Here is a 28,000-nt window from a genome sequence, read left to right as displayed (position 1 = left end):
ACTATTCAATCATAGTCGCATCTACGAAAACATAAGAATTTAAGAATATTTAAAATTGAATTGTTTGTATAGTTGTAATTACGCGGTTTGACTGACGCAGAAACTTACAAATTAAAGTGCATTTCTATTTGAATAAAACGAGTCAGACTAAAGCAATTCAAAAGAAAATTTGTTTTTAAATTCAAATCAAATCTTATTTGCTATAAAAACGATTACTGATTACCTTGCTTTCTCGAACAAAAGTTTGGTCGCCCGTTTTCTTATTTTCCGGAAAAGCGAATTAATTGCATCATCACTAACTTCCCGTATACAATGTTTGTACCCGGGTAAGTAAATGTAAGTGTTAAACTAAATAACGTTGGTAGACTACCTTTCCAACACACTTCAATGTCCATGACTAGCCGGTGCCCTATGTTGACATGTGTCCTGGATTCAGCTGATTCCCTTCTGCAGATATGTTATTGTTGAAAGAGCGACATCTGGGCCCCTTGTCGGTTGAGCCACGGACGGCCACGCTCTCGGTGATGAACCCCCGGATGTTGCGGTCGCGGAGGCAGGTTGGGTTGAGACTGCGGCCGTGTGTGTCGGTAGAGAGGCATCAGTGACGGAGTTGGGTTAGGCCGTGAGTGCAGGCAGCTCGACGAACACAAAACGCCAAGTGAGAGCGATAACAGTATTCGTCATCCATTTTGCCGTTTTTTGTCGACTTTATTGCCACACAATCTTGATTGAATAAATCATTTGGTTGCCCATCATCCCAAAGTAAGAAGGGCTTGCGACCTTCCTGACCGTCACACTCCCAAGTTCCTTCAATTTCTTTGTCATTGCAGGCGATCCAGGCAGAGTATGCACTGTCCACCTTTTGCGCCAATTCCACCATAAAGTTCATTTCCTCCAGCGAGCGAGGAGCAGCCATCTTGCTTCCCATGTCTTGGCAAGCTGTCTTGGCGTCATCCCTAGTATGCGGTAAAGGAGTGATGCGATAACACTCGTTCCCCCACAGTTGCCACTCTGGCGGGCAAGAGCATTCCACAATGAGCCGAGAGAGGCATTTGACAGAGAGCCGAGAAGGACAGAACCCTGAGCCAAGTACAGTTTTGATAGATGAAATGATAGCAACGATGACGATAAATTCGGACCAAAACGCCATGATGAACTGAAGATGTTGCTAAGGACTATTCCAAATATCTGTATCTCTGAAACCAGGACGAGGCTTGATACAGAGCAAATCAGTGGCTGGAATGACGACTCCCACTCGAGGCAAAGCAATAAGAGCGATGTTTTTACAGGTAAACAAGTCGGTTACCATAGATACAGTGCTGTGGTGTTGTGACGGGGGAGGCGTAGAGAACACAATATTCAATTCAGAACCCATTCAGATCTACCAGAGCACAACAAATGTGCTTACGCTGAAACTGATGAAGCTCAATGGTAACTATTGCAGCGTGTAATGGACGAGCTGTACGACACCTGAAAATTAATTTCACTGGGGACTTTTGTCGTGTTCAAAATTGTCTTCAAAGAAATGTTTCCAAGAAGCAGTGTTACCGTTGTAGTGAACCCTCAAAGGATGTACAAACTATTCAAAATGGTTTATTAAAAGTCTTTTGTTCGCATGTGATTTTGTTTTGATTCATTTGAATTATTGCTTTAATGTTATCCACAAACACTTATCTCGATTGGACCGTTTTGGTTTCATGTTGGGATAACTGCGAATCCAAACCCGTTCCTTGTTTTGTTTTTAGAACACATTCCATATCCCGAATATGATCCCTCTCCAAATAATAAAACCTTAAGAAAAACGTGAATCAAAGTTGACAATAAGAGCGAATTGCATCACTGATTTAAATTAAAACAATTAAACAAGAAACACACGATAACAGATCAAGAGCAATTTACAAAAAAAAAAAACGGGGGAGGGGGGGGGGTGGGGAATGGTGATTATCGTTAGTATAATGCCTAATAAAACATATAAAAAAACATGGCACGTATGCACTAAAACCAAGATGTGAAAAGGAGGGCGCTTTAACGGTTCGGGTTTTTGTTTGAGGGGGCACCGTGTACATTCGTGACATCTGAAGACGAAACAAGGTAGGCCTACGTGTTTCCACCCAGATCCAATCGTATTGGACGGGTGTTCATGCATATTCTATCAACAACTGAAGCGATACAATAAGTATCATTTCATAATTCGACTGGGAATGAGTTTTGATATCCCCATTATTACATCCCGAGGGAGAATGTATTGACTACAAACCCTGTGCAAGTTGGGATTCTCCCTACTAGATGTTGTTCCAACATATTAAAGAAACGTTGTCTCTATTATTTCCAGCACAGGCGTCTCCAGACCAATTAGAATGAAAGCTGGCTGGGCGTGTAAAAACATAATTGCCGACGGACCACTGTGTGATGGAAGGAAGCCTGGAATTTGTCCCCGGTCATCTTCGTTGTTTCAATTTAGAGCTTAGCTGCCAGCTGTTATCAACTGATTAATGATCTGGGATTCAGTGGAGTCACGGCCCTTCAACCCCGCCCCTTTTACATTAATCATGGGTTCTTGTTGACTTTCGCTTGTTGACATGAAATTAGTGATCTACATCAAATTTTCAATGTCACAATGACAGTTATAATGTAGTTAAAACATTGAAATTACAGTTTTTAAATAGCATATTAGTGCTTTTTGAACTGAGCTACCACTGAGCGCCAGTTTGTCACCGTATCAAATAAACACACAATGCTACAATGAAACACATTGAAATGAAATTCTTTTCTTTAATTTCAGTCCTTTTATTTCGGTTGGGAATATTTTGGCAAATTAATAGAAAAGCATATATTTATAGAAGAATATAAATGTCCAAATTATACACATCATCAAAAGCTAGAGTTGTAGCGAAAATAGATCAACGTTGGAAGTTGAACAAGGTTACACAGGAACATATAACCATTTATATTTGTTAGGCACACTTGCATATCTAATAGTTTAAACACAGTCTGGTAGAATTCATGTGGATCATTTACTCTTAAAAGGAAATTTGCTACAAAATTGAATGATTTCTGGCATATCGGTTTATGAACTGTAACAGAAATTCATGAACGGGTTGATGGCATCAAAGATGAATAATCTTCAGATAAATTGTCTGCTTCCAAGCTGGTTCACATGAACCATCTAGAATCAGTAACTACATGTATAGACCAAAATATATATGTTTACAAATTGGATGTGCAGTCACGTGATACGTTCTTTTGTGCACTGCGCAAGCATCCCTTCAGATGTGATCAGTGTTGCCAAAAGACACTTGGTGTTTCAACAAATCAAACAAGAAAGCTTTCTAAAATCTAACTATTTCCAAATATAAAATTATAAATATAAAATATAAAAATAACAATCTGTGTTGGTCCTTTATATTATTACTCTACAACCAAATTTTAGTGAATCTCATTCTGTCTTTGCCACAAAACTTTATAATCCTTCAATGAAAGAGACCTCGATTAATACATTCATGTGATATCATCACATCGTGTTCATTACCCATCTTTTAGCTTTCAACATCGTCCTTATCAATCCTCATGTAAGCAATTATCATTGCCTATTGATTTCAAATTATTAATCATTTTCTAATTCTTACTCTTGTTTGTTCCACTTCTTTCCCATTCTCCACTCTAAAAATAGTACATAAAGTTTTTGTGCCGACTTATTCATATGTTCAGTCAAAGACATGTTTAGATTTTTTTTTGCAAAGTATGAAAGCCTGTTAGTTTTCATTCATTCATTCATTCATAAAAGGTTTATTAAAAATTGTCACCACAACAAAAAAACATTTAAGAAAAGTTAAAGACTAAAATGCACCAAAGTGCAGACGAACCAGCGCAGTCTCGACACCCGCGCAAACTCACTACACTGGGTCCCGTCCCAATCATCCCATGAATGGAATCAATTCCATGGACAATTAAGCCGGGACGGAGCACAACAGTCCGCACAAGTGTCAAGATCGTCCAAAATCAAACATTTCTATTATACACCAGAATAGTTAAAACTGATAAACTGCATCCCAAAGGAACACTTTCAAAATAAACTAGCCAAAACAGCTTCAATCAGACGAGAGATACACCACCGTTTTATCAACAATACAAAAAACAAGCACAATTGTATTTTAAGTGTGCTCCTCTGAAACTATTGATAAAAACTGCGTGTGTTTAGCCGGTCATTGGACTTCAACCCGATAAGTAAATATTTACTTTTACAATGTTTACTTCATGGTGCCAATCACTGATATTAATGTAATTATACCTATCACTGATATTAATGTAATTATACCTATCACTGATATTAATGTAATTATAATGTGTAGACTAGTTCGATCTTGGTTTTTTTCTTACAGAAAAAGCTTTTTTTCTGCAGAAACAAATCACTATTTTGGTTCGAATTTATGATTTGATTCGGTGATCATATTGATTTTGTTACGTTTGGATGCTTACATTTAACCAACTAAAAGTGATTTTTATTTGAGCTAGTTGTTGTCAAGATCTTTGTTTCATAGAATCTTGCAGTGTTGGAGCAAAGGCTTTGACCCTCAAGGCCAAAGCCAAGGCCAAGGCTTTGACCCTCAAGGCCAAGGCCAAGGCCAAGGCTTTGACCCTCAAGCCTCAAGGCCAAGGCCAAGGCTTAACCCTCAAGGCTAAGGCCAAGGCCAAGGCCCTGTTTTATAACATGACCACTAATATAGAACTAATTATAGTCACATGACACATCATCACGAATCGCTCATTAAGAAGAACAACTTGTCTTAATTGCAATCAACATGCTCGCACACACTGTTTTATGACTGCATTGTATCTATTAAAGCATAAGTTCAGGTCTTCTTGAATATGGTTTAACTAAAACAAAATAACGATTTACCTTTATATTGACGCACAATTCTCCCAAGTGTAACAAAAGGGGATCCAAGAAACTGATTTTGGAAATTTTAATTTGCTGGGCCAACATGGTCAGAAATTTTAGCATTATCTAAAATAGATACATGCAAATCTTTAGCACTTATCAGGAAGATATATACAACCAACCAGATCTATTCCATAATTGTACACAATTTAAGTGATCATCTCATTAGTCCCACAAGTGTACAGAATATTGTTGCAGCAAATCTACTACAATGGTAACAAAATATGATGCTATAAAAGTGGAAGTGTGCCCAGCACACAAGTCTATAGGGTGTTTCCCTCCTACATGGTAACACGTTTAAAATGGTAACAGCAAAATTTCAAACAGATTTATCTGGAAAATGCAAAAATCTATGGGCCTTGAAGAGCCTTGACTCAAAATTGCAAGGCACTGATCCCTCAAGGCCAAGGCCAAGGCCAAGGCTTTTGCCCTCAAGCCTCGAGGCCAAGGCCAAGGCCCTAAGGTCCAGCCTTAAGGCAGCCTTAAGGCCAGGGCCCAGCATCAAGGCACTACATCACTGGTATCTTGACATTTGGAAGATTTTCTTTAACAACCCGTTTTACAAGATTGCAATCGAGATCGTTGTTCCCAAGCTCCAAATCGTGCAGGTATTGAAAACCTTGGAGATAGATAGTAAGAGCCTTCACTGCTCTCAAACTGAAACTGTTGCGTGAAACATCCAGTGATACCAAATACTGCGCAGCAGAAAGTATGCGAGTCAAGCCTGTCATGTCATCATCATCAAGGCCACAGTCTTTTAATGTCATACGCTCCAAGGATGGAGTAACAAGTGAAGCCAAATCCCTCACATGACCATGCATGTTGGTTCCAAATACTTCAAGTCTGCTTAAATTGCATCCCTCAGTCAGTGCATTTAGTAGGCCAGTGACATATGATGGTGATAGGGAAAACACCCGGAGGCTTAACCTCTCAACATGAGTGTAACGATGGCTCATGCATCCTGCAAGCCACTCGATATCAACGACACTCAGAACAAAAACCGTTAATATGAGCTCCATTTGACCGAGGAGCCGTTCGTCTAATGATCCGAATGTTTCCTCAAGCAGCTCTAGCTCTTCTCTCCAGCGCTCCGACATGGTGTAGTGTATATATATCCCTTCGGACAGATCAGCCCCGCCAAGATTTTGTTTGAGCTGTTGTACCTTCTGATATGAGTTGCAGACAAAATTACCCTCCATACTTTTTTCAGAATTGTGTTTCAGTTGTGGAAGATATTGCTCCAATACTTGCTCGACATCATCATCAAAGACTCCAAATACCAAACAGGTCAGGTTAGAAAGAGCCCGAAAATGACCTGCTAGTGTCTTCACTGCCTTCAAACTGAATGCATTTTTATCAAGAAAAATTCCGGTCAAACCATGCCCGTTAGGGAGGAGGCTGACAACGCCCTCAACGTCAGTATCATCCAGTCCACAGAAACTTAACTCCAAGGTCCTCAAGGATGGTGTAACAAGAGGACCCAATCTAGCAACGTGACTGTGCATGTTGACGTGAGATACATGTAAACCGTGTAACTTACATCCTTTCAGTGCATCCGCTAATGCGCAGGTGTCATCATGCGATATGTAGGATACATGGACCGTCCATAATTGATTTGGTAAATGGGAAATGCACTCTGCTAGACGCTTAGCATCAACATTTTCACCATCACGAATACCAACCTCAATACCTAACAATTTCTTGTTTAGCAATGCCCTATCCGCTGCTTGAAGTGTTTCCACAAGTAGCCGCAACATCTCATTAGATTGATCCCGCAGGACACAATCGATGGTCATACTCCGAATGTCACTTTTGCAACATCGAAAAATATCTCCAAGAACTCGCAGGTCGGCACATGAATTGCACTCGATTCTGAAGGTTGTCCAGTTTAGTTTAATACCAGACTCTGTAAGGTAATAGTGCAGTGCTACTAATTCCTGTTGGCCGTAGCAGGAAATTCTACTTGGAGGCCATAGTTTAGATGCTAGCCTTTTTGAACCAGACTCAAACAAACACAATCGTGCAACATTGTCGTCACCGTGTCCTACACGGCTCAGGATGAGGGCAGCAGCCTGTTTTGATAAACCGCAGCAAAATCGAAGCACATATTCTACTTTCGAAACACCGAGTGCTATGATTTTATCAATATATCGACGGAAGCTCTGTTCATCACTACTTAGCAAACTGATAAGGTAGTGTGCCGCGCAGTATTCTAGGTGGGACTTATGAAGAAAAGTGACAACTTCAACACTCGTCACACGGCTCGAGACAGTTTCTCTCTGCAAGATACCCATTTGACAACCGTCCTTCAAGACAGATTCGTCCCTACTGAACTCTTCTGGGGAGAAATGAAGTCTTTCTCCATCTAGAAGCCCATCTATAGCAACTTGTCCCGATCCCTTCAAGATTTTGTTCATTACTTGCTGCTTATCAGCATCACTGAGTGAGTTAAAGCGGCGTTCAACAAGAACTTCTGCAAATTCAGTGTACACAGTTGTTAACTTGTCTGGCAATGGTAATGATGGGTCAGGTCTGTTCGGCCAAAGCACACATAGCATACATGCAATGATTGGACTCAGTGACAATTCCTGGAGAGAGTGGTGTGATTTCAACCACGAAATTAAGTCTTCTCCGGATGCGATATTGTCTGGAAAGTGTGCTTTGATAAACTTATCTCTGTTATCGACTGTAAAGCCCTTCGTTTCAACCCTGGCATAGCCTTGGAAGCCCTGAATTACATCGTCGACCATGTCTGGCCGTGTTGTCACCAACACACAGCTTTTGATCAATACCTTGTTTGTCAACAAATCATTGATTGTATATACACCCTCGGTAGATTGTAAAATGTGGCTCGGTATTTCATCCAACCCATCCATCAAGAATGCGACCTTATCTTCGTTGTCACTGATAACCTTTTTCACATCTGACTTGGTCAGTTTGTCAGTGCGCTGCAACAACTGATCAAAAATTTCATCTATGACACAACTTGTCTTGAATTGACTCAACTTCAACAAGAACAGGAGCTCGAATTTGGCAACGTTTGACCCTTTACGTAATTTGGCAACTTTTGACACTTTACGTAATTTGGCAACTTTTGACCCTTTACGTAATTTGGCAACTTTTGACTCTTTACGTTTCTTCCAAGTATTCGCTATCGTCACACATAGAGTCGATTTGCCGAATCCAGCCCCACCTGAAAGAAGAACCATTTTCTCCCCTACCTTCTTTTCATCATACATATCCTCCCATGTGTCCAGTGGCACTGTTTTGGGTCTATTCAAACTCTTAGTTTGCCCTGACATTTTTACGTCTTCACGTGTTGTTTGGTGCCCACTCGGAAGGAGATTTAAATCAATATTGAACTCATTAACACCCAACGCCAGTGACCTGGAAGACGTTACGATCTCTTGGATGAAGCCTGTATGTTCTTCGTAGAAACTAAAAAGCAGCTGCTGGCAAATCTTCAGATGATCAGGACCTGTTGGTCAAGGGAAGGTGTCAATATGGAAAAAAATGAGGCGACAATATATTCCATGATTATTACTCAATTGTACGTTTCGATGGAGCTTTGTATGAACCTAAACTATACTGTTGACCGCACATCTACATAAAACTGCATTGACATATATAGATTTGAAATGACTATTTAACTTTCGATTTTGTTGCGGAAATAATATGGCTACCTACCAGGAGGGGTGGATTCTTGCTAATTTGTTCTCCCCCCCCCCCCTTCCCCTCAAAAATTGGTCTCGCAACGCATGTGCTATAAATGTATACTTTCTCCAAAATGTTTTTGCTGGTAGCTTCCTGCACTCTCAAAAAAACTTGGGTTAGATTCGACCTGACATACCTGTGTGTCAAAATGACAATGTTTCGTGTCAAAACGACAATTTTTCGTGTCAAACTTACAATTTTCAAATGGCCAATAAAAGTGACTCCATAAAGTGTCAATTTGACCTGAAAAAGTGTTATGTCAAAACAAACCTGATCCAGATTCCGGGTCGAAATCGACCAGGAACTTTAAGTGTGTAAATCCAGCAAAGCCACAACTTCTTTGCATTTCTTTGCACTTTGAACTTTCAAGAGACATTAAAGGGTCAATGTAATGGATTTCATTCCAAGAACGTTTTGGTACCTGTGTTCCTAAAGTGATTTCAAAGCAACAGCGCCCTTAGTCGTCAGGAAAAGCATAAAACATTTGAAATGTTTAAAACAGTGAGCTTTGCATTTTGTTTTACCAAAAATCGATGTCTTATATAGTTTTCAAACATTTCTGAAGATTGGAAATTTGCTACAAATATGCACCCGTATAAAACTTATTTCATGGACACTATAAGCATCCTGTTAAGTAAAAGTGGTTGAGCTCTACCTCCAGCAAATATCCTCAAAACCTCCTGGTAATTGTTGAATTAAAGAACACGAAGTTAATTAGAAAGCCACCACATTGCAGGAACCATTTGATTTAGCATTGTGATGTTTTGGGAACTTTAAGGGCGCCAAATTCACCAATACATACCTGGTTTAGCGGTCTCCTGGGCATGTGATATACTTAATGCAGTATGAGAATCATTAAAACAACAGTATGATCTTTCGGTTTTTAAGAAGGGAAACTTAAAATTGCTGTTTCACAGCAATCACAGCAAATCAGGACCCATCGATAAGATATGTGCGGGATTATACAAGACCTGAATAAATCCTCCTCTGATTGCTTGGTAGTCGATTTTCTAAGTTACTCTTTTTTTAGGGAAACAAAAATTATTTACTTTTGAACAAGACATTGACCAAAAAGAAAATCGGTCAATTTTTAGTTATTGAATTATGGCTTATTACTCAGACAATAATTCTTTACTCGTAGGGAAGGCTGGTTGCCGCCACACAATCACTTTCGGAAATGTATAGACCATGAGCAGTCTGCTTGCAAAGCGGATCTGTTTGTGCTCAATACAAAACCTTTTTTGGAGGATTATGGACGTCGGAAAAGGGGGAAAACAAAGTGTTTTGGCTGGAAGAAAACATAGTAGTTGAAATGTATTAAGAAGAACAACAACTGCACTTGTGGAGGAGCACGGTGTACGCAACTTTAAAGTTTGTGTGTCGCTGCCTTAATATGATCGTTAGCAGTAAAGAAATCACAACAATGACACCTGAATCAGTGGTGTCCAAGAAATGTACCAAGCAAATTATAAAATATAAAACACAAAATATTGCTTTTAAAAAGTCCGATTGCTGCTTTTCTGTCCTAATTCGTTGCCTTTTTTAAAGAGAAAAAGAAGGGGTTTCGTTTAATAATTTCTTTCCGTTTCATTGAAATAAGAAAATATAATCATAGACATCGAACCACTTTCAGAAACGAACTCATAAGTAGAGCAAATGGCCTAGATTTAACCATTTTTTGCAATGTCACTAAATACATGTTTTCAATTTCTGAAAATAGCGTTTTTCTTTAATTCATCTTTGCATTAGGCATACAAGGAGCCAAGACGTGTACTTACCGTGCAGAAATCCGGCAATGTCTGCTCTTCCGATGCTCTTCAATGCTGTACACAACTTGGTGATCTGCTGTTCAACACTGGTGGACTGGGCCTGTTTCCATTTTGTAAGCATATCGAGACCTTGCCTCATGGTATCCTTTGGGTGATTTGTCTCGATAGTCTCAACCTCTGTTATGGTAAAGTCCAGCTCCTCAACTGCCAATGTTACCCATTCACAAGCAAGCATCATAGCGACCCTGAACAGAGATTTTTCATCTAAACATGGTTCTGCAAAAAAAATGATAGAAATACATATAGGCTTACTAAGAAATATTATGGATAATCCACGCCCAGCAGACAAAAAAGTGTTCAGGGCCTAAGGTAACCCAAGCTACCAGATTGTTTGGTGCCAAATTGCAGATCTCACAGTTTTGCTGCAATAAATTTGACGCCAAAAAAAAATGGTATGTCATCCAATTGTTAACTTAATATAGGTTTCACTATTTTTCTAATCATTTTCATTACCAGCCATTCAATTTGAAGAAAACTTTTGCACATGTGATCAAATTGGGGTTTCTTTTTCATTTGATGCATTCCATTTCAATTTTTAGGCATCCAAGATTTTACTCTGAATGTTCTGTTTCGTTTTGGGGCATGCATTCTATTTCGTTTTGGTGCATAAAATACTTTCTTTCTTTTTGAAATCTTTTGATGGTTGACGCTTTCAAATTAGCGAACGTCGGTGCACTTGATTTTCGTTTCTTTTCCGCTTATGGGCAATCACTTTCTGTAATAAGATTGCTTAATTGAAACGCTCCCCCCCCCCGTAGCTACGCTGATGTATTTAACATTATTTTAAAGTTTTGTTTTTCCATGTTTAAAGGGATTTTTGGTGCCTTATCCGTTTCTATGCTAATGCAAAGTTCCATTTTCATGAGGAAATTTGTGATGTCATTCCGGGCAGACTAATGTTACACGGTTATTTCAGCACAAAAAGTTGCTACAATTGTGGCTATTTTGCTGTCAGAAATTCCTTTTCTTTGGTGCTTCGTTGTTATGATGGTACATGGGCAACCCTTTTCAATGAGCAACCCTTTTCAAATATGGTTTCAAATATCACATTTTGGGTTCACAATTTGAACAGAAAACCCCTACACTGAACAGTGTCTTCCTGAAATGCACCACAGCAACAGCGCGCTCAGTAGAACGGAAAAGCATGGAAACTTTTAAATGCTTACAGAAGTACACTTTGCGATAAGATTAACCAAAACAGAATGTAAAATATATAGTTTTCATATATTTACGAATATATAGGTTTTCCCGGACAATTTTGGAAAATGTGTACATGAATTTGTACAAGCATTCGTTTTCGTGCGAAATAGAATGAACGTTCAAAATCCCTGTTTCTTTTTAACAAATGATAATTCTACTTCCATGAAAGTGTATTCAGTCGTAAACAAAATACGATTTCCCAAAATGTGCCCTGATTTTAGAATATTGACATTTCATTTTAGTGCGAGATCGAAGGCACATCTGCAATCCTGTTTTCCTTATTTATTATGATCAATCTATTTCGCTACATGTGCAGCCGATTTCCCGCGCAGTGTATATTAACGTACGCCTGTTCAAGCTTAGAATTCAAATATGTGTTACCGTTATAACAATAGTAACTTATGAGGAATGTTTAATTGAATGATTGAATATTTAATTTGTCATGATGATTGAGCTAAACCAGGTGGTGTAGTCTCTAGAAACGTAAAGAAAATCGTTCTTTTTTTGCTCAGCATTTGCCCCAATCGCATCACATAGCCTGTCACAGTTCACATAGTACTTTTTGTATTTAAGAAAAAAACACATTACTGATTAATTAGGCCTACAATACGTTGATTAATTAATGAATCAATCAAAGTTGTATCATGATTTGTGTAGGCTTGTACACTTTATTTAAAGTGAATGCAAAAATGCGCTGCGAGTTGCATTGCACATTCGTATTAACCGGCAACGCATACGTCAAACCGAAAGCTTAATCACGTATTTGTAATCCTTTCCATGAAACGAATGGCCATTTATTTATTTGAATGATGCAAAATAAAATCGAATGCTAGTTATTGCGAAAATGAAACCTAGATATCCGTCATTCTCAAAATCAGCGCCAAATTGAAATAAGTTTTGCAAATTCAAATGCACATTTTCCAAAATTGTCCGGGAAACCTATAGGAGAAATTTGCGCAAAGCGTCTTCCGAAGAAAAATGCATTGCACGGACCCTTTAATTAAGGAGAAGTGTGTATCTATGGATTGAAGACATCAGGAATGATTCGCGCCGAGATAATTCTAAATTTAACATGCAGCAAGTCTTAAATATGATTGACAAAAATGTGAAATATGTTTGCCAATACATGAAAATTAACCCCTTACTACTGGTTGAGACGAATTTGAAAGAACAGCACGCTACTTTTAATTTGAATGCATCTTCTATAGGGACGAATGATAATATGACAGTGAAATTGAATGATTCTTTTTGATTGTTGAATGACGATCTGCGTGAACTTTCAATTTCAATCTAAATTGAATGAGCCAGACGTTAAATTGAATGTAAACTTGATGAAATAGGCCGGGAAAACCTACGGTAGTTTTCATTAAATAATATAGCAGAACTGCCGTTAAGGCAAGCTCTATAGTAAACAGACTCGGTACAATAAAGACCAACATTTGTCTACCTGCACGTATGGCCCCTACCGAGATCAATTTCCAGGATTTAACTGTAAACACACATTTTTAACACCCCCCCCCCCCCGCTCCAACACCGAAAGAAATTATACTGGTAAAAAAGCCCGCCTGTGCACAAAATACGGACAGAGCGAGCTCGGTTAAGGAGTATTTGTACACTATTCTGTAATATAGTGTTACTAATCGTCGAATTTGATTAGCACCCCCATTGAATGTATGGTACGAGCCACACTGTCCAATACAAGGGTTCGTAGATATGAATCCATACTTCAGAGCGTTAGATTACTTCCAATTATGTCCAGTGAGTACGCGGGGACGCGCTGACAATAATTCGTAGCCGTAGCTCCGTGCATGCTCCGCGGAAGCCCGTTTCAGACACGGCCTGAGGCGCCCGCCGGACGTTGCATGGCCTTATGGGATACTTACCTAAGGAACCGGCTCGACGAGTCGGTCACTTGGGCTAGGCTCGAGTAAGTGCGAGAAGTCACATGAGAGGTAAATCGAACGCTTTACTGCTTGCCCGAATAAGCGGGGGGAGGGGGGAATTAAGTAATCGAACACACTGCTTGCATCAACAGTGTGACGTCATATCAATGGTTTAATATAGGTTTCCTCGGTCAACTTCGGCAAATGAGCAGCCAATTTAATTTTCGTGCGTTCGAATTGAAGCTATTTTGCCTCTCCAGTTGTTACTGCGTATCAAATTCAGAATTCGGCCATTCAATTTCGTTTTTAGGCATTCAAATTCCTTTAGCACTGTGTTCAATTTAGCATATCGTCATTCTTTTTCGTGACACACAATCATCATTCAATTTAGCAAAGCTGGTTGGACTGGAGATTTTACTGATTAAATTTTTTTTCGTAAAGAGGCAATCAATTTCGCTTAAAGAGAATTCAAATAAGTACGACTAAAGAAATACGAATAAACAGATAAACTGTACTAGGCAACTGTTTCGTATCGTCACTTTAATTCAGGCAAACCTTGTTTTCTTTATTAATGCTTCCAGTAGACTTTACATGGGGCCAATGAGGTTTTTTCTTCTTCTTTGTTTTCTTCTTCATTTTTTTTTGGGGGGGGGGATCTTTATTGGTTAACTGACCAAGACCTAATTTTGTATTGTGTTTGAATGGGGTGTTTCTTTATGTTTTTCCTGGTTTTTTATTGTTTATGTTGTTTCTTCCTCAACCATCAATCTGTTGGCGTGCCAGACATCTTGGCATATATGTTTGGGTATGGTTGTACCACTGCATGCACTTCACTTGGGTGATGACATCAACGCTCTGGATGGCTGCTTGTTGAAGGAGATCGCACCTCCACTGCTGCATGTTCATTCCTGCTTGCTGGGCAGCCTGTCTGTCTCCGACACGTTGTTGCCACTCAGGTAACCCAAGGATGCGTTTAACTGCAGCCTTGAATGCAGAGTGTGCCATCTCCGTGCTGTTCAGGAATGGGGAGTAGGGAGGGAGGCGCTTCAGCTGGATCATTGGGTTGGCACCTTCAGGGAGTTGGGCTCGCACGTGAGGCCTCGCATTGTCGTACATATATATGAGGTAAATGGGTTCGTCGTCCCGGAAAACTGCATCACACTCTTGAATTGTGTCCGCAAGAAACTCCTCGAATCTCTCTCGAATGCGATTCGGTGGTGCACCAAGCCTACTTCACTAGAAACAGCGAAGGTGACATTGCAATTTCTCCCTCGTTGTCTGTCGACGACTCGTCTTGCAGCGATCCCTCGTGGAGCTCTACCCTGGGAGCGTCGAGTCCAGACGTTATAACCTGTCTCGTCAATGAAGACTAGATGCGCCAGAACACCATGCTGCAGGAACCACTCACCATACTGGACGCGTTGATCAAGAACTTCAGGGGAATTTCTTGCATCAGGGACGTCCTCCACTAGTTTCAGTGTAATCATCATCCCATCCAAGGCCCTGGCTATGGTGGCAGTAGAAACCTGGGGCTTCTCTGGCAGATGCTCACTCAAACTAGCCTTCATTTGTTGAAGTGTCAATACGGGATTAGCGTCAAGGATGCCTTGCAGATGGTTTCGCATGTCATCATCCATCTTGCTGTGGGTTGCTCCTCCTCTTGCCAGCGTCTCTCGCCTTCCAGTCCTCAAACATGTTGCAACAATTGATCTGGCTGTGGACTTGTTGATATTCAAATTGACCGCAAGCTGAAGGTAGTCTTGCTCGTTTCCCTCGAAGGCCTCAATCAACCTTTCTCGATCTACCTGGGCCACTCTAGCGTAGCGACCACGAGCAGCTATTTCTAGAAATATGCGTGTAAAACTGTAGCGAAAGCTCGTCTTCGAAGTACATCGGCAAAGTGACTCAAGTGCCAAAAAGTGAACCGTATTTATGCCTTCAACATTCTTAAGGAAACAAAAATTTAACAAAGCGTTTTTTAGATTGCACAAATTCCAGAAATGACTGCCCAAAAATGAATTTGAATGACTAAACACACGTCTCAAAAAGCTCCTGCGAATTTGAATGCTGCTTTGTTGAATTGTTAAATTGCATGATTATTTTGTTAAATCGAATGACGCAACAGTACATTTGACTGGTCATAAAACGAAATCGAATGACCCTTTTCAGTAGCATTTGATTTCGCGCGAAATAGAACAGCGTAGTGGTTAAATTGGCTGCTCATTTGTCGAAATTGACCGAGAAAACTTATACCTCTCTTGACCGACTTTAAAGTCACTCTTATTAAAGGCCAATTTTTTATTATTTCAGGCCTCAAGCAGATCTCCAAAGCAGCACCAGCAGTGTTGGAATACTCGTACTTTGGGATGAACTTCCTAAACTGCTTCGAATAGATTTTTTAACTGTTTCCTTGCATACCTGGCTCCGCAGTCTTAAGGAATCTGCATGTGCCCTAGTGTTAAACCTGTTTTATCTTCGACATTTTTTGTATTGCTTTTTTAAACTCGCATGGGTAAGACCTCAAGTTGTCTCCTTTTTATGGAATATTCTTCATTGATTTTTATTTTGTTTGTTTTTTTTAACAAATTCTTTTGTTATATTTAATTTTTTTTTATCCATTTGTAATCTTTTTTTTTTAATGCTACTGAGTCTTTTGCTTGGGACTGTAGTGTGGTTTGGGTTATATCTATACTTCTCCTCAATTGTCTCTTCTGTAGTTCTTGTTTTTTTTTCTCTGATTGGGACTGGGGTTTTTCTTATCCAATGACTGTTAGGTGGGTGTTTTTTTATATTTATTTTTTATCAACTTTTAATTTTTTTTCTTATCCAATGGCTGTTCAGTCGTGATTTTACTTCCATTTTTTATACAGAGTTGTATTTTTTTATTTTTTTTTTATATCTGTTTGTAATCATTTTGTGCGAATTTCGTCTTTTAAACATTGTGTATGTTTCATATTAATTTTTCTATATATATATTTGTGTATGGTTTATATTAATTTTCTATTTATGTTTCTATATATGATTTTTAAGCACTTTGATGTGGGGCAATACGTCCACGGACCACAGTATTTTTACTTTTGCTGCCCCTGGCCCATCTCTGTGTTTGTAATTTTGGTCGAATAAATAATAATAATAATAATAATAAAACCCGATCCAATAAGCCTCTGTACTGATGACGTCACACTTTTTTTACTTGTGCGCTTTTCTATTAGGCTACAAATCTGTCGTCCCCACCAGGCTCCCATAGAAAAACGCACGTGTAAAGAAAGTGTAACGTCATCAGTACAGAGGCTTGCTGGGCCCAAGTAGAAATGAAACCCGGGTCGGAGGAAATTACCGCTACGCCAATATGTACATTTGTATCGTGAACAGCGCCCTCATAGTGCCATGTGGTGTCAAGCTCCCTCCCCCCCCCCCCCCTCCTCCTCCTCCTCCCCCAGCTTTTCGTATTTCGACGGCCGGGCAGTTTCAGGATTTTGGTCATCCACCATCACCCCCCCCTCCCGCCCCCCGGGGCACAGATTGATGCCACTGAATATCTACCTGTGGTCGTATGCAATCTCTTCATTTTTTCGGTCAATCTCTCTTCAGCGAGCTCATCTGGATCGCTACTAGAAGCAGTCGTTGATGTACTGCTTTCTCCTAGTTGTTTGTGTTCTACCTCCATCATGCTACTTGAGTCCTCTTCATCTGTGGTAAAAAAGGACAAAAAGTAATTACCCTGGTATGCTGCATTTTACCAAGGGCAATCACTACTTCGGATATTTTTTCTGTGTCTCATCGCCAACCTAAACCAATGTAAGCTTAGGCCAAAAAAAGTCTCCGGTTTCTGGTATGGAGCTTGCCCAAAAAGTGGTGCGGCGACGCGCGCATACCAGAAACCGGAGACTTTTTTTTTTGGCCTTGGGCATTATAATCTTCTTGGTGTCACTATCTACCCATTTGACCATTTATACATCTCTACAAGTGCGTAAATCCCGGGGGTGGGCGATATACCTCCCTCCATCTCATTTTTTGACCGGACGATGAGCCATTGGAGCACACCGCCCCACCCCCACCCCCCATGTTTGTAGCGAGAAAAAAAATACAATTTTAAGGTTAATTACTAATTTTCTAAAAGTCTATATAAATTCAAACAAATAGAAATGAAAACTGGAGAACGAACAACGCAAAAGCTCTAAATACATCATCAGGATGTATAGTAAGCACGCAAATTTGTACTAAAAGTGAGTCATGAATTAACTCCCCCATCGTGCAATGTGGTTTCAAGCCTCCCCCCTCCCTCCAACCTCGCTTTTCGAATTTGGACGGCCGGGGCAATTTTAGGGTGAAGGAAATCCCTCTTAATCACCGGCACAAATTAAACACTGAATATCTACCTGTGATCGTATGCAATATCTCCTCTCTTTTTGTCCATCTCTCTTCAGAGTGTTCAGCTGGATCACTACTATAACTCGTCGTTGCTGGGCTGCTTTTTCTAAGTTGTTTATGCTCTACTTCCATCATGCTGCTCGAATCCTCTCCATCTGAAAAAAAAATATTATATGTAGGCCTACATATTATATCAGCCTCCAAAGCAGTCTCGAGGGAAAACATTATTCGGGTATTTTGTCTCCGTCTCACCGCCATCCTTAATCAATTCTGGCTTTGGCATTATAAACTGCTTGGTGTCACCATCTACCCATTGATGAATACCAACAAGAGCGTAAATCACCGGTGCGTGGGTTGGAAGGATATAAACACCCCCTTCCCCCATTTCTTGAACTAGGGATGCGCCATTGGATAACACGTTCCTGCGACCTTTGTGGCGAGAAACAAGAAATGCCGATTTTAGGTATATTTCCAAATTTTCCAACATTCCAGAGGCATTAAATAGAAATGCAAAACGGAGCATGCATACCACAAAAGCTTTAAAGGCACTCTCTTGACGTATTGTGAGCGTGTCGTTTTGCAGATGTAGGACTGCATTTTGTGTCATGACTTGCGGCTTCATATTGCCAATGGGTGTCCAGCTCCCCCTCCCCCTCCTCCCTGCCTTTCGAATTCCGTCGGCCGGGCTAATTTAGGATGTTGGTCACCCTTGATCCCCCCCAGCTGGCACAGATTATACCACCGAATATCTACCTGTGGTCGTATGCAATCTCTCATTTGTTTCGGCCGATCTCTCTACAGAGTGTTCAGCTGGATCGCTACTAGAAGCCGTCGCTGCTGGGCTGCTCTCACCAAGTTCTTTGTGCTCTTCATCCATCATGCCGATTGAGTCCTCTTCATCTGTAAAAAAAATAATATCCGACAAGAGAAACGTTACGTTTGAACCAAAAAAATTGACAAAGACAGGTTGCACTGCATATTTTTCATTGAGACTAGTTATTACAAGAAACTCCCTTTCAGTCGAATCTCAAGGCAATGACAGAAAATTCGAGGCATCCAGAGTGCAATTTCCCCATTTTCTACAATCATGTCATCTACACGCACACGTACATGTACAATTTGTGTACATGTACATGTATTATTCAGCCACCTTTCCGCTGGAATTTTTCCAAATCATCAAAGAATCTGCAGGCCTGATTGTAATTGCTTTCCGGTATAGTCGACTGGATAGTCCGTTCATCCGTGCTGAGAATCTCTGTCAGTTTCTTGGCGAGTTCTCCAGTGGTGTACATCCTCCAGAGTCTGTCCAGACCCTCCCGACTCATGATACGAACAACAAATGTCTCAGACCCAGGGTTTCCTTGTTCAAGCACTCCGTCACATGATTCTAGGACAGCTGAGACTTGATGACGTGTATAATCCTGTCCCTCCCAATCACATGAGTCGGCCGTGTCCATCCTGGGATGAGCAGTAGCCCCAGCGGTCTCCGTCCCATTCCATGATGCGTCCGTCTCTATTGGCAATGTTGGATATTCTGCAAAACGAAAGACCACGTGACACCTCAGAATTAAGAGTAATTTAATGTACAAGTGAAATAAAAAAAAAAAAACTCCTGCTAAGAATCTTGGCAGATTTTTTTCTGGACTAACAGTAACAGGGCCTTATTTTATCTATACTTTCAGTTTTAAATGGTCGATTGCGGAGAAATCGAAATTTTCTCTACTCTACGCACGTCCGGACAAACACAATTGACAGCTAGCCGTGACTGGGTCTGTATATAGGTCTGACCGGGCCTGGGCAAATTACGCACAATGACCCATTTGCCGTATGCGGGCACAATGGCCAATCATTGTACACACTGTACGCCGAGGTGTTCCACAAAATGGTTGTACGATTAACTTGGGTGATTGGAGAAAAGCTGTTTTCTGAACCCCGGTTTCGATCATATGATACGGGTCTAGCCCCATTGCCGATCTGCATGAATGGAGAAAGAGACACAGCCAAAGTCGACGTTAGGAAAATGGCCCCTAGCTAGCCTGGTTATGGCGGCCAAACAGAGGTCTAGGAATGGGAAGCACACTAAATGCGTAGACACCAAGAAAACGCGAATCTGCTGGGTTTTTTTTGTATGCACGTTGCATGTGTTCTTTGTACTTTGTACGTGTACCGTCGATGTTCACTTACGCTTGCCTGTGTGGCACTTTTCACTTTTTTGTACCCAAATTGTATACATTGTTCGTAAAAAGAACCCCATTGCATGTATCATGACAGGAAATTTGTCCAAAATGGCGTGAAACGCCACAGTGCAGCGTGCATGTTTTGTGCTGTTCGCATATCAGAAACATATGGGACAACTTCGAACTTCAACTTCGAACTTCATCTTCGAACTTCATCTTCGAACTTCCTCAAGCATACTGCGGAACTTTATCAAGCATATGTGACCCGCTCTGCAAAAATGAGTCTGATGTCGCATAATTTGAATTCAAGCTTTTGCCATTTTGAAATGGAAACAGTAAAAATTGCTCAAAATTTGGATTTTTTGTTTTTGTTTTATTTTGGTTGCTTGATAGTTTTAGTTCAAATATCTTAAACAGAAATGTAAATATTGTAAGAAAAAGAAACAAAATTATGAATCTTTGGTGCTTTTCTTGGTTAGTTACAGTGTATTTGTCATTTTTCAAAGCCTTTTTTCTCCATTGAGACACTTCTAGCTTTGCAAAAACTTTACAGAATGAAACAAGCACAACAGTGCAACCAAACGTCCTAGAGAGGTCCTTGATATACCAAATGAAAGATTATTTCATTCCCATTTTATTAATGTAGTTAACTCAAAATGTCAGTTTTGCCACAACAGACTCATTTTTGCAGAGCGGGTCACATATGCGGAAGAAACACCCTGCTTTTGTAAAAACACTAAGAACAGTGGTTGAAACTAAGCAGAGATAGAGAAATCTTTTCTCAGCCATTTGAATGCTTGTTGTACTTGTGGTTCTGTTTTTTGTCTAAGGAATCCAAGGACACAAAAATACATGGATAATAAAAATAAAAATTAAATGCACAAGATTGTAGATTAATTTTATTAAATGACAGTTGACCTAAGCTTTGTCTGTATCTCAGCTGCCATTTCCTTGGAAAATACATTTACTTACATTGATTTGAGGCTGCTGTTGCCGATTTAAAAACAAATTAATTTCAAATAATTGAAAGACGAACCCTAGTTTGTATCACAATTGATACAGAACACATACATTTAAGCTTCAATTATGCACAATGTACCCGGTGCCGTATTCGGAAATAAAGTACTCATACTCGTACTCGCACTCAGAATACAAGTACTCGTACTCGTACTCGTGAGTTTAAGTACAAGTACTCGTACTCGGACGTTCAAGAAATCGTACTCGGAGACCTGTTCTTTTACTTGGAAGCACAAGTACTCGTACTCGTACTCGGCAACCTATGTACTCGGCAGTACTCGGTACTCGGCAAAAAGTACTCGACTACAACACTGGTTACTAAACTCGATCAAGTTAAGTCGAATCGCAAAAGAATGGAAAAATGAGGTAGCCAGAGTAAGAGTTAAACAATTTCCTCCATTTTTCTCAGTCATGTCATACATGTACACGTACATGTATTATTCAATTACAGTACCTTGCCTCTGGGTTTTTTCCAATTCATCAAAGAATCCGCAGGCCTGATTGTAATTGCTTTCCTGTATAGTCGACCGGATAGTCCGTTCATCCGTGCTGAGAATCTCTGTCAGTTTCTTGGCGAGTTCTCCAGTGTTGTACATCCTCCAGAGTCTGTCCAGACCCTCCCGACTCATGATGCGAACAACAAATATCACAGACCCACTGTTTACTTGGTCAAGCACTCCGTCAAATGATTCTAGGACAGCCGAGACTTGATGACGTGCTCCATCCCAGTGACCGGCAGCGCGAGCGGTCTTCGTCCATATTGCGTTCGTCTGTATTGCCACTGTTGGAAACGCTGGGGGAAAAAAAACAATGGACCACGAAACATCTCAGAATTAAGAGCAATTCGATATTATATTGGGTATTTTTAAAAAATCGACTTTGAATCTTAGCAGATTTTTTTCTAGACTTAAAGTTACACTTGATATTTAATTTTACGTTTTGTAGTGTCCATTTTCCTGAGACAGTCACATCTTTAATGGAAGTCAAATCAGTGTTTTCCACAGGGATATATTCTCCCCATCGTCCAGACTTTACGCCCATGCAAATGAGGGTCTCATACAAAAATACAAATAGGCCCTTTGCTTATTATTCTTGTGTTGTAAAACCATTCAGCGCTGGTATAAGCTAATTTCCATTGCAATTAGCAAGTTTCATCTCGAAAAAAGACATGCTTTTCTAAATTGCAATTTTTCTAGCATATTAAGGTAAGAATATTCACTTCTGAATGAGTCATTGACTGAATAAATCGGTAAATGTTTAGCTACTAACTGATTATTTACAATTTCGAAATTTTGGTCACCAAACAATGATATTCCGATCCCGCTGGTTCCCGACCGGGAGCCATTTTGCTCGCAAGGCGGATCTGTTTATGTTCAAAACTAAATAAAATTTCAGAGGGTTGCTCTCAATTGAAAGTCAAAAAGTATCTAAATTTTAAAGAGCACAGGGAACACAACTTTCAAGCTTGTGTGATGCTGTATTGAAGAAGAGCTTTAGCAGTAAAGAAATCCCAAAATAACACCAGATTGAATCATGGATAGCATGTACCAAATGAATTTAAAAAACTAATTCTAATGTTGCTTTTCATTCTTAAAAGCTGTTTTTAGAGGGAAAAAAAAGCATTGAATGATTTGTTGCGGTTCATTGACATAAGAATACACAATCAAAGACGTGCAACCGGTTTTAGAAACACAACTCATGAGTAGAGCAAAGGGTGTATTTTACCAATTTGTGCAATTATTACTAAATACGTGGATTCTATTTCGGACAGAGACATGTATTTACCGAGAAGAATATCTGCTCTTCCGATGTTCTTCAATGCTGTGCGCAATGTGCTAATCTGCTGTTCAAAACCGGTGGGCTGGGCATGTTTCCATTTTGTAAGCATATCGAGACCTTGCCTTATGATATCCTTTGGGTGATTTGTCTCAATAGTCTCAACCTCTGTCATGGTAAAGTCCAGCTCCTCAACTGCCAGTGTTACCCATTCACGACCAAGTTTCTTAGCGACTATGGACAGAGTTTTGTCATTTATACAGGATTCTGCAAATCATAATGAAAGAAATAAGCCAAGTAAGTTATACATGTGTAGGTATATGACGCAAATAATTGAAATTTTTGATATTTTCCCAATTACTGACTTTATAATAAGTGACTAATGAAACCGGAAAGCAGAACTTATAATACAACCTGCCGCTTGTCATAATGATAGAAATACGCCAAGTAAGTATACATCCAGGCACTTGAAGAGCCCATCTCTGATGAATACATCGAATGCCTTGGTAAGGTGAACAAAAGCTATATAATATTCTGTATGATGTTGATATGAGGTTTCGTCTGTTTAATAAAGTGTTGTTTCTTTGGTTGCAGTTTGATTCTGCAACAGACCAGTGAGTAGTCCGTGTCGCAGTCAGCACTGTGATAGGTACGAGTAATCAAAAAGCTGTGAAGATCCTTACTTCTGGTCAAAACAAAGTCAAGCTGATGCAAATGTAGCGATCTATGATGCCTCCAAGACACCTTATATTGTAGCTCTGTGTACAAGGAGGAGTTGGTGAGCAGAGGCTGTTTGCGTTGCGAAGCTCCAAAAGCCTCTGTCCGTTTTTGTTTAGATTGACCACTCCGTGGGAGCAAGACACTCTGGCCAGGCAGCATAGTCAGTGCCTACCCTGGGATAACGGTCACCAGGTAAAAAAAGGAGGTTTTGAAGAAGGCAGTGAAGTGCATAATAGAACTTGTCCTTTTCCTCAGCTGAGGAGGAAAGCGTAGGTGCGTAGAGGCTGAGATACTTGTAGTGAAGCCATTGAGGTAGCAAGTCCCAACGAGGCGAGCCTCTCATGCGTAGCAGTGCGAGGGCAAAGTTGAGGCATGCAACAACCTGTTCATATTAATGGCAAGCCCGACGTCATGTTCTCTTCGTTCTTCCTGTTTTTTTTTCCCAAAGCAGAAGAAAGAATAGTGTTCTTACCTCAGGGATAATTATGCTCTCTGCTAATGTGGTTTCAGACAGTGCAGCAATATCTATGTTGGGTTTGTCCAGCTCTTTATCCATGACAGCGGTTTTTCTGTCATCGCTAATATTGACAAATTATCGTCGTTCATGCCAGGGCACATAGTGCTGACATTCCAGCCTGTCATTTTCATTGTTGGATATTTTAGTACTTTGTGTTTATTGTTGTTCGTAGGTGCATGATATTCAGTCTGCTTGTCCGGGTAAATCCTTGAAGCTCCAAGCACCTGGTGAAGCAGACAGACTGTTGCGGGTCGCGAATTATTTTTCCCCAAACAACATCCACATTACATGGCTGTTGAGGGCCCTCTACATATTTTTTGTGACGTACGCAGGTATATATTACGATGAATTCCCAGAAACTGTCGAGCAGTTCCATAGCTCAGTTGATGGGGTCGTGGGTCGTGATTTTGTACCGCGAGGGATCCCCGCGTTGTGGGTTCGAAACTCCATTTTTACCAGATCTCTTTTTTAATCTGAGTCTTTGGGAAATAAAGTCCGAATTTCATTATTTCGAATTCATTTTTTTTCTAATCTTATATTTGTTGTCTCATGTTTTCAAGAGAAGTAAAGTCCAAAACCTCATAGCGTACACCACATGCGGATGTCGTTTGGGGGAAAACAATCGCTGGCGGACTGGCTCGGGACTTCCAAGCTCAGGCGGGCGGCAACTTACCAGTGGAACACGATGGTCCCTCCCGTTGTCGGAACAATCCGTAACGTTCACGTATCTACGCCAATCGAGAGGGACTTATCGCTCGTGACTGCTGTCTCCTGTGCTTGTTTTCTGGGTTGGATTAAGGCCCGACTGAAATGTACTCTTCAGTTTAAAGAGCCTGTGCAGTTGATATTATGGGGATACTAGATAGCCCAATCGTTAGTATCTTCCTCTCGGCTTCATCAGTTGGATCCAAAGGGAAAGCGAGCTTGTAAATTTGGAGCTGATTCTGGAGCTGATTCTGCTGCAGAAGCTGCCAGAGACACAAGGTCATCTATACGACTGCCTATCGGGCTTCACTCGAAGACAGTTGCCGTCCAAGACCCACGGGTCCTGTCCACCACCCGAAGTTGGTCGATAAATGGGAGAAAAGGTGTAAACGTTCATTGGAAATGAGAAGGGAGTGGTATAGGATGGAGGAATGAGAGAGGAGAGTACGAAAAGATTGAATGGACAGTATGGACAGTAAGACAAAGAGAAAGAGAAAGACAGCTGAGGAGGTAGAGGATGCTTAAAAGCATGACATCACTATTCTACATAAGTCCTACGTATAAGGTCTTTGCCTATGTTAACTTTTATTGGGATATGATTCTGTTTTATGTCTATTACAAGTGCCGGCAAGAATAAAACATGTGCAAAGTCTATGCCAGGAGTTGGGTTGGAACAAAAAGAGTGTTGATCGACCACACACTAGACGACAGCAAGGAGGTTCGGATGCGGTTAGGTATGGGCAGATCCACTCTTCACAACTCATGAGTAGAGCAAACGGTGTATTTTACCAATTTGTGCAATTATTACTAAATACGTGGATTCTATTTCGGACAGAGACATGTATTTACCGAGAAGAATATCTGCTCTTCTGATGTTCTCCAATGCTGTGCGCAATGTGCTAATCTGCTGTTCAAAACCGGTGGGCTGGGCATGTTTCCATTTTGTAAGCATATCGAGACCTTGCCTTATGATATCCTTCGGATGATTTGCCTCGATAGTCTCAACCTCTGTCATGGTAAAGCCCAGCTCCTCAACTGCCAGTGTTACCCATTCACGACCAAGTTTCCTAGCGACTATGGACAGAGTTTTGTCCTTTATACAGGATTCTGCAAATCATAATGATAGAAATATGCAAAGTAAGTTTTACATGCATATATATATATAAAACCGGGATGTGTTATCTGTGAATTAGAAGTAGCGTGGTCATGTCCTCATCACATGTCACAGCCGAAACAGCTGTTGTTTGTCCACAAACTCTGTGTTGTTTATTTTGTTTCTTTGGCCTTCTACCCAGGCAGTCCAAATTCTAATCAGATAAAACGTCAAAATGGTTTGAGTCAGTGTGTTGTGATACTTGGTGCAATTATTCTTATAATCATTGAACTTATGAGGCGTCGGAGCTATGAGGCGGCATACATAAGTCCGATGCGGCGATGCCTCATAAATCCGACGCCGTTTAATCCAAAAACGGTCTTTAAATCTGTAGCGGCCTCCGGCGCCTACCTTTTCTCAACACGAGAGGGCGCACTCGATCTTGGCCACTGACTCGAGGCGAGGAGAGCACATTTTTGGAGAAGCCATTTTCGTCACCCACTTTTGTTAACAATTCACAATTTAATAGTTCAAACCATCAATCTCAGTCCTTATCGAACCCACCGCTCCTTACCTTGACACCCCCTCTAGGACCCTCAGTCACGTAAGTTGATTTATAAGTTATTACTGGGGTTTTTTTGTGAATTTTCTTCAGTGACCTGTGGTTTAACGTTAAACTTTGGTCTCCAACGGCCTGCCCTAGTTTTACGGTTTTTAAGTAGTTCTACTTGGATTTTTTAGATCCCAGTTCTATTTAAAGTATTTTTATATCGTTTTCTGGGTAGATTATAAACCCTCGTTTGAGAAATTTAAACCCGCGGGCGTTTTTACGCCAAATTTTCGAGTAGGAGCGATCCCTGTATTTAGCTTATGTAGCCCCGGGGCCAATTTCATAGAGCTGCTTAAGCACAAAATTTGCTTAAGCACAAAAACGTCTTGCTTAATAAAATCAGGTTACTGGCCAAAACTCCATGCGATAGTTATGCTAAGTAAACAACAGCTAAATACCAGTCACAAGCAATGTACATCACATGGAGTTTTGGCCGGTAACCTAATTTTACTAAGCAATGTTTTTTCGTGCTTAAGCAAATTTTCTGCTTAAGCAGCTTTATGAAACTGGGCCCCGCGGCTCTGTCATACGGTCTCCGTACACTCATACCCAGGAGCCATCCCTTATTTTAAGGTTTTTGAGAAAACCACTGTAGACTCGTTTATAAGTTGTTCCTTCGTTTGGAGCTGACTTTTCCCTTCAATTTAGACTACACCTGCTCTAACTAAGGTCACTTTCATGATTTTAGAGTTTGATTTGAACGACATACTTAATTTTGCCATTGTTTATTTTTCATTACAGTTTACCGTGGAATAAACTCAGACTAAATGGAAACCGAAGCTCTGACCTTTGGCCATCGTGTTCTTTTTTCTCTGCAGTTGGGCTATCTGGTTTAACTAAAGTTACCACTTCCCTGAAGCTTCACTTAATATGCAGATGCCAGAACAAGATTTATGAAATAGGCGGGCGAAAGTAGAATGACATGAAACCACACATACCTGCTGGTGTTGCTCTTTTTGGCCTGCTAGGACCTGCTCCATCCTGAATGTCCCCCTTCCTGACAGAAGCCCGTTTTTTTGCACCCATACTGTGTTGTGTCGTGGTCCAGAATTGAGAAAGACGATGCTTACAGCATCAGCTGAGAAACAATAAATCAACAGTCACAACTATAGTTGGATGATCTAAGCGTTCTTTGTGTGCCCTAAATGCAAAATCAATGTTTCCCACCGTTTGAAGTGTTCGTCTCAATTTTTTACCACGAGTGCAGAAAAAAAACAAGCATATTAAATTAAGGATACTTTCACTAACTCTTCATATAAAACTAATTCTGACGGCGGAGGTGAGATGCTTATACATCACGGATTAAGTTTGAAGTCTAAATTCAAAAACTAACAAGGAGTCGTGTGTCAAAACGGTAGACAGAATGCACAGAGTATCTCAATGTAAAAGAGTGACAAATCATTCGAAGGTGTCCCCCATATTGCTCTTTAACCCTACAACCTACCCTAA

The 28,000-nt window shown here is 40.4% G+C and overlaps 1 protein-coding gene across 1 annotated transcript; it reads right to left on the bottom strand.

Annotated features, from left to right (window-relative positions):
- Position 1: 1 nt before the first annotated feature.
- Positions 2-27,625, bottom strand: LOC119736774. The gene is made up of 12 exons (XM_038210785.1): positions 27,490-27,625; positions 25,698-25,955; positions 22,916-23,173; positions 21,585-21,923; positions 19,087-19,470; positions 18,690-18,836; positions 17,945-18,091; positions 17,109-17,255; positions 10,432-10,698; positions 6,480-8,417; positions 790-1,080; positions 2-21 (listed from the first exon to the last, which is right to left on the bottom strand). Exons 1-12 carry the CDS (start codon positions 27,575-27,577, stop codon positions 2-4), a joined length of 4,284 nt encoding a protein of 1,427 aa, XP_038066713.1. The 5' UTR covers positions 27,578-27,625.
- Positions 27,626-28,000: the final 375 nt, after the last annotated feature.

The sequence above is a fragment of the Patiria miniata genome, unplaced genomic scaffold, assembly GCF_015706575.1.
Source record: "Patiria miniata isolate m_02_andy unplaced genomic scaffold, ASM1570657v1 HiC_scaffold_3, whole genome shotgun sequence".
In the NCBI taxonomy this organism is placed as follows: Eukaryota; Metazoa; Echinodermata; class Asteroidea; order Valvatida; family Asterinidae; genus Patiria; species Patiria miniata.
This window is presented reverse-complemented; position numbering and strand designations above follow the sequence as displayed.